General features: G+C 60.6%; 1 protein-coding gene across 1 annotated transcript; it reads right to left on the bottom strand.

Annotated features, from left to right (window-relative positions):
• Positions 1 to 2051: 2051 nt before the first annotated feature.
• On the bottom strand, positions 2052 to 3978 carry CLEC11A (C-type lectin domain containing 11A). The gene is made up of 4 exons (XM_007463414.1): positions 3832 to 3978; positions 3389 to 3578; positions 2879 to 3070; positions 2052 to 2497 (listed from the first exon to the last, which is right to left on the bottom strand). The coding sequence occupies exons 1-4, from the start codon at positions 3976 to 3978 to the stop codon at positions 2052 to 2054; spliced, it is 975 nt and encodes a 324-aa protein (XP_007463476.1).
• Positions 3979 to 7525: the final 3547 nt, after the last annotated feature.

Raw genomic sequence — 7525 nt, 5'->3', positions numbered from 1 at the left:
TGAGTCACCCGACTGAGGCCTGGGGGACGCCAGGGAGGAAGAGAAGCAGTTAGAAATCCAGTTCATCTTAGGGTTCCCAACATGGCCCCACACAGGCATCTTCCTTCATTCAAAGAACTCCCACATGCCAGGGATGCTGGGGACGCAGAGCTGGTCATACCCAGCCCTGCCCCACAAGGGTGCCCAGTCTGGCTGATCAGGGTGAGCTAGGTCATGAGAGGAGTCAGGGGTTCTGGAGCACCAAAGGCAGCACCTAACCCTGCTGTGGGAGCTAGGGGGTAGGCAGGTTGTTCAGGGTGACACATTAGCCAATTCTTGGACTTTTGCATATGCAAAGACAGTGTCTGGAGAGAGCAAGCAGAGGTGAAGGTGAGGTTAAAATAGCCGGGTAAGGATCAGAGCTGATGTTACAAAGGCCCCTCTGTGTCTGGCACTATTCTAGGAGGCAGATGTTATCACCCCCATTATACAGATGAGGACACTGAGGAACAGCAAAGTTATGTCTCCCTCAAGTTGCACAGGTTAAGTGGCTGAGGTAGGATTAGAACCTGGGCCATCTGGCTCAGAATCTAGGCAGGTAACCATTGAACTGCCCCCATCCACTGACTTCCCAGAATTTCAGGTCTGTGAGGGTGGACCTCTCCCAAGCAATAGCAGACATTCATCAATGTCTGCCTAATCTGCCCTTTGATTTTCTGTAAGACATCCTGCTGCCCCACTGCAACCCCGGGAAACAAGCTTAGCGGGGGGATGAATTTTGAGCAAAGTCTTCAGTCCCCTGATCGAAGCCTTCCTGACCAGAGGCCACCCCCCTTCTTCTGTACCTCCTATGGGGCCTGTGGGGCTGAGAAATGACTCCTAAAGGGAGTGGGTGGCTTGTGCTCCCCCCTTCTGGAGATGACGGAGTGGCTCATTCCTCCCACTGGAAGATCCAATGGTGACACTTTAGGTGGGTGGTGCCATGGCTGATGAAGGGGAAGGGACAGAGATGTAAGGACAGACAGGGTCACACTCCGATTCCTGGGCTCTGTGAGGATATCAGGGTCCAGACCCTGATGCCAGTATGTGGGGAGACACTGGGTGTTTCCAAAAGAGCTCTTCCTCCAAAGAGTGCTGTCCACAGTGCTGAGCCCAAGATGGGTCTGGGTGTCCTCACTGCCCCCAGGGGATTAATGGTGAGGAAGAAAATGTAGTGTGTGGCTTATGCTCCACCATTTCCCAAATGCTCACTTTCCTGGGCTCATGTGAACATCCCAAGAGCCATACAAGGTAGGGATAATGTGCCCATGTTCAGAAGATGAAACTGAGCCTCAGAGGGAGGGAGGGACTGGCTCATGGCCTCACAGGCAGGGAGTGGAGGACGGATCAATTGGGAGGGAGCCTAAGCTTCCAAGGCTAGGTAGGTCCTCATGTTTGTGTCTAAACACGTGCTCTGGAGTTGGGGGAAGGGGAAGGGAGTAGTCATGACCATAATGTCATGACTTTACGTGACATGATGGTACGATCTGGTGAAACAAGTTTGAGACACACTAAAAAAAATTAAATGGGGGTCTTTCCTGCAGGACTTGTCAGAGCCTTTAGCTCTTTTGTGCCTCCCAGATCTCTTTGATCAGGACCAAGGCCAAGGCCTGGGACAATGACTGACAGGCCCTGGGTCCCAAAGGCCTTGAGTGGGGCACGATGGGGGTGGAGGCGTCAGCAGCGTGTGCACCCGTGTAGTCCAAACATGTGTGTGCAGTAGCGGATGACCGTGTGTACATATGTACGTGTTGTCCATCACTCTGATCTGGGGCTCAAACAATACCTGTAAAAGGGGGACGGGACCTTGCCCTTCCTGCCTTGCCCCGCAGAGGGATAAAGGCCAAAAGTGCCTCCACTGCCCGCTCAAGTCAGATTCCACAAGGCTTTATTGGCGCCGGACCTAGCCTGGTGCCCACCGCTTCCAGGAAAGACAGGCAAGGAAGGGGTCCCGGTCCCGCAGGAGCCCCCCAGGGATCGGCCACAAAGGGCGGATGGTGGGATGGAGTGGAGAGGCGGGGGGCCGGGCCCGCTTAAAAGGGGAACTCGCAAACATAGTAGAGGCGCCGCTCGCAGTCGTGGTCCCACCAGGAGCCGTAGTCCGAGGCCTGCGCCACGCAGTTCTCGAGCGCGCCGCCGTTAGGCTGGTTGGGGCTGAGCGGGTGCGGCGCGGCGCTGGGCCGGGCGCCGGGCTCGGGGCTTGGGGCGCGGTGCCAGGCGAAGAAGGACACGCGCTGGCCGTTCTCGAAGAGGTAGAGGCCCTCGGCGCGCCGGTCGTGCACACCCAGCCACACGGGCCAGTTGTAGGGGGCAAGCGCCGAGCGCAGATAGCGAGTAAGCACTTCCATCTGCTGACGATCCGCCGGCTGCGCCAGGCTTCCGCCCCGCGCCACGCACCGCGCCTGCGCCGCTGCCTGAGCCTCGAAGTCGCGCGAGAGCAGGAAGCACTTGTGGCCAAGGCGCACCCCCTTCAGGCAGCCTGCGGGCGGGGCGGAGCGGAGGTGGGATTAGTGTCTCAAGGGCGGAGCGGAGGCGGGGTCAGAACCGCCAGGGGCTGGGAGATTGCGTCAGGTCCGCCAGGGGCGGGGCCAGACTGTTGGGGCGGGACTGTAGGGGGCGTGGTGCGGCCGGAGTAGTTTCGGCTCAACAGCACCGTGGGGAGTGTTCCTCCCCACAAGCCCGTCTGCTCCCCGCATTCACCCTCCCCATCAGCCAACACACCCCAAATCTGCAAGAACCCCCTCGCCCCTGACACCCAGGGCCCTCACGTCTCCTCAGACTTTTCCGGACCCCTTTTGCCACCAGTCCCCCATCTGACCCGGATCGTCCCTCTTTCCCCGCCCCGCACGGTGCGACTCACCCTCTAAGCGGCCATGCTCGCGTTCGGAGCGGCTCTGCGCCTCCTTCAGGGCTTGCAAGGCGTCGCGGGTGTCACCCGCCACCTCCCGCAGCTGCCGCAGCCCCCGGCTCAACTCGGCCACGCGGGTGTCCAACGCGTGCAGACGGACGTGCACCTGGTGCAGGCCTGCGTCCAGGCCGGCCAGGCGACCCACTGCGTATGGACAGGGCGCGCGCTGGACCGTGACCCTGGGGGCGGAGCCAGGGGACCAGAGGACCTGGGGGGACCGGGACCTAGGGCTTCTGGGGCGGAGTTGGGGTGGGGGTGGGGTACTCAGGACTCCTGGACGGTAGGGCCCGGTGGCTCCGGGCTCTTGGGAGGCAAGGCCGGGGATCCGGAGCTCCTGGGGGTATAGGGGCTCCGAGCTGGGCAGTGGGCAACTGAAAGACCCCGGGGCAGTGATAGGACGGTTCGTTTTTGTGAAAATGACCACGGAGGCCTGGGGGCAGGGCGGAGCTAATGATTACTCACGGATATAAGTGAAGGTGTCTTCAGAGGTGGGAGAGGGGCTGGGGCTAAAGTAGGGAGTTGTGGTTGGTTCCTCCTCGCCTTCCTCCCCCTGACCGTCCTTCTCAGTCGCCCAGGCCCCTTTGCCTTCAGGGTTTCCCTCAGGATTTTCATCCCCCCTCCTAGCAGGCAGTCCCAGGGCTCCCTGTAAATGCTGAGGCAGGGGAGGGATGGTCAGGGCCAGCCTGGCAGCTGCATTCTGACCACCCAGACACTCCAGCCACCCCTTTCCAGCTGTAAGCTGGCTCTCTGCCCCGAGCCCCTACTCTGAACCCGTCACCCTCATCCTCTGAGCCTAACCCATCCCTCCCGTTGCCCATTTCCCTGACCCTCAAATACGCCCCTCCCAAGCCCACAGTCACCCAGTCGCGTCCCCCCACTAGAGTCCCAGCACTCCCCTAACTCACCTTCAGCATCAGGGCCTCCCTCTCCCGCTCCTCCTCCTGGGGGCCAGCGCACCCCCCCTCCCACTCCCGCTGGGCTCCCCAAACTCCATGACTGAAGCCCAGGAGCTGGGGTACCACCAGAGCCCCGAGGAGCCAGGCTGCCTGCATCAGGCTGGGCTCGGAGCACCAAAGGCTGCAGGAGGATGTCTCTGAGGAGCGGGATGTTTCTGGGGACTGGAGTGTGTGCAGATCACCAGCCCCCTGGTCCGTGCCTCTCCCAGCTTCTCTCTGGTCCCTCTCCTCCCAACTCCCAACTCCTGTCTCGTCCGTGGTCCGTTGGTCTCCGCTCCTCTGTGTGTGTCTCTCCCCGCCTCTCCTGGCTCCCCCGAGGCTCTGCCTCTGTGGCCGGAAACCTCTAACGTTCCAAAGCTTGGATCCCGCCTGCCTTGGGTCTCCACACACACCCTCCTCTTCCCACTTTCCAGAGCTTGCTTCCGTCCTGTCCTGCTCTTTCCTTCTGCCACAGCCAAAGCTCCAGAAGGTCAGGAAGAGGATGGAGCCGGCTCCCCAAGGGATCCTGGGGCAGAGCCTCTGCCCAGGAACCTCCTCAGGGAGTTGTCGGGGCTGGGCCCTGCTCCCCTCTCTTCCCCCTGGCCAGCGTTCAGGACAGGGGAGACCTCAAGGTCTTGCTAAGGTTGTTATTATCCTGCAGCCACCGTGGCCCACACACCCTGCGGGAGGAGGCTTTCCCACCATTCGCAAGCTCTAGACCGCCTCCTGTCCCCAGATCTCCCATCCTGCCCTCCAAGCCCTTGCCGCAGATGCAGATGAGTGTCTGTGCCTGTCTGTGGGGACACATGCGAAGAGCACGCGTGTGGCTGTGTGTGCAGCCCTAGAAGGTGGGGCTTTTGGATCCATCTGCCTTGCTTTCCTGGAAACCTCCCGCAGGCCGGGTCCTGGGGTGGGGCGACGCTAGGGATTCCAGCTGTTCACTGACCAGCAGACAGACCCACAGGGTGATGGGCTGGGGCAGAGGGGAGGGGAGAGGCTGGGTGGGTGGGGTCAGGAAAGCTTCTTCCGGGAGGTGGAGTAGACAGATGCCAGGCTGGGTGCACAGAGAACTCTGAGCCTTCAGCAAGGTACCTCATCTCCCGCCTGGACCACTGCAGTCACCTCTTCCTGCCTCTCCCCCTCCTTCCTCCCAAGCCCCTCCAGTCCACACAGCTTGCCGCAGCCAGAGCAATGCATCCAAACCACCATAAATCAGATCACATCACTCCCCACTCCCCTGCTCCCCCCAGCTTCCCATCATATGTGGGAGGGAAGCCAAGCCCTGTCCTCTGCACAGGCCTGGCCTGCCCAGCAGTGGGGGCTGGGAAGGATGGGTCCTTTGCACCTCCGCAAGCTCATCACCCCCATTCCCCTCACGCCCTAACTGCCCCCATCCCGCCCCCACCCTCCACAAGCTCCAGCCACACTGGCCTCTTCGCTGCATCCTGAACACTAAGCTCCTTCCCACTTCAGAGCTTTTGCGCTAGCCTTTTCCTCCTTCTAGAAGGCTCTTCCCCCAGCTCCTTCTTATCACTGAGGTCTCAGCTCAGAGCGGCCTTCCCCAAGTTAGTTTATTCAAACACCTCATTTTATCTTTTTGGCTGAATCAAGACTGGCATTGCCTTGTTTGTTTGTTTACTTGTTCAGTGTCTGTCTCCCGCCAATGAAGGCAGGCGTCTGTGTTCATTGCTGTATCCCCAGAGGTAGACCAGGGCCAACTCCGCACGTAGTAGGTACTCAATCATTTGAGAGAGGAAGGAAGTTTTTCCTGCTGGGTAGCAGCTCAGCCAGAAGACTGAACGCTGGATGGTTGTGTTTAGGTGGCAACTCGAGTTCCCCGTGGCGCTGGGGGTAGGGGTGGCAGCCAGGGTAGAGGTGGGGAAGGCAGTGGAAGAGAGGCTGCAGAGGCAAGGGAAGCAGGAGGGCAGGCCATGCCCACTCTATGCCAGGCCCGTGCGTCATGTAGGGCTTTCCCAGCCTCAGCCTGGCTGGTTGTGCAAGAGAACGTGGAGCTCACGGGCCAGGATCACAGGGCCCACTCTTCAAGGGAGAAAACCGAGGCTCGGAGAGGGGCCGGCTCAGCCTGCTGGAGGTGACCAGCGTGGCGGCAGCTAGCCAAAGCTTCTGGCTCTAAGCAAAAGCAGGGCATCTGCCCTCAGCTGCCGGGAGCCCTAGGAGGAGCCTTGGAAATCATTGCATCCAGCCTTCCATTTTCCAAGAAAGCAGGCTGCCCACCACCTCAGAGCTTGAGCCTGTCTCAGGCGCCCATGAAGGACCTGAGGACCCCTCACTGAGAGAGAATACACAGGCCGGAAAGGCCTTGTAGGCCGTAGGAGGGTACACAGCCCCTCTCACAGGTGGTGCCAACACGGGCAGCTGTTCTCTCCCCAGGCCCAGCTGCTCACCACCTGGGCCGGTGGATGTGCGTCCGGAACCGGGCCTCCTGGGGCTGGGCCAGCACCTGCTCCAGCTCATACCGTGGTACCCGCGAGCCTGTGGTTGGAGGTGCACCCACAGGCTGCTTAGAATTGCCCTCTGCAGGTGTCTGTGCTCTGGCTGGTGGCCCTGTTGGAGCTGGGAGAAGGGTAGGAGCCCGGGCTGCGGCGATGCTCTCACCGCTGCCCTACGGGATCTGCCCCGTCTCTGTGGGTGTGTCCCATGCACCAAGGAGCTGAGCTGCTGAGATGGCTGGGGGTATCCGTGTGAGGAGGAAGGACAGGCAGCTATGGAGTGCCCAGTACTGGACCACAGCAGTCTGAAGACTCTGAGTCAGGCTACCTGCCTCTGATCCACCACCTCTTTCTAACTGGGTGACCTTGGGCAAGTTACTTAACCTCTCTGGGCCTCGGTTTCCTCCTCTGGTAAATGGGGATGGCGCAAGTCCGCAGCCCAGAGGACTGGTGTGAGAAGCTGAAGAGTAAATCCAGAACAGAGCCTGGCGCACAGGGAGCGCTCAGAAAATGTCAGCACTAATCCTCACGGAGGGGAGCGAAGGCGCAGGGTCGCGCCTCTACATGGGCGTGTGCACACCTTCATGACGGAGGGCCAGGTGGGTGAGTATGATGGAGATGCAAGCACACATCTCCCTCCAGTTCTGTGTCTCTGTTTCAGGGTTCCGTGTGAGCTGGAGTTCTGAGCAAGCACAGCCGGCTGCGTGCCCGTGTGTGGGGGCTGGGTAGATGCGTGTGCTCTGCCGTGTGCATGCTCCGGCACGCGGGTGTGATACGTACATGATGTAGCTGGGTGTGTTCATGGTAATGTACACTCAGAGCCCTGCATGCCCTGGAGAGAATGTACATGTGGAGATATCTGCAGGGGCAGGGCCAGCTAGTGACTCTCTGCACCTGTGCCTCGGAGGAAGGTGTGTGTGTGTGCGCGCGCGCGCGCGCGCGCGCGCGTGTGTTTGGGGGGATAGGACAGGAGTCTGTAGCTCTCACCATCCAATTTGGGCGGGGTAGAGTCTAGCAACAAATATTTAATTGCGCCCTACTGTGTGTAGAGGTGGTGGGGGCGATCTGGGAAGGGGCGGTCCTGGGGGTGCGAGGAGAGGTACCCCTGGGGGGCGGGTCCCCATCGTCGGGGTACTGGGGCAAGCAGGGGTGGAGTCAGGGTTCGGGGATCCAGGCGGCTGAGAGGAGCGGTGGGGGAGGGGGCGGAGCCGGCG

Source organism: Lipotes vexillifer, unplaced genomic scaffold (genome assembly GCF_000442215.2).
Source record: "Lipotes vexillifer unplaced genomic scaffold, Lipotes_vexillifer_v1.1 scaffold802, whole genome shotgun sequence".
NCBI classification, from domain to species: Eukaryota; Metazoa; Chordata; class Mammalia; order Artiodactyla; family Lipotidae; genus Lipotes; species Lipotes vexillifer.
Note: the sequence above shows the minus strand (reverse complement) of the source record. Positions and strands in the feature narration are given on the sequence as shown.

Coding starts and splice junctions, on each gene's coding strand:
- CLEC11A (XM_007463414.1), bottom strand. CDS start 3,978: ATGCAGGCAGCCTGGCTCCTCGGGGCTCTGGTGGTACCCCAGCTCCTG. Junction 3,071..3,388: donor AGACACCTTCACTTATATCC/GTGAGTAATCAT, acceptor GTCCATACGCAG/TGGGTCGCCTGGCCGGCCTG. Junction 2,498..2,878: donor CGAGCATGGCCGCTTAGAGG/GTGAGTCGCACC, acceptor CCCCGCCCGCAG/GCTGCCTGAAGGGGGTGCGC.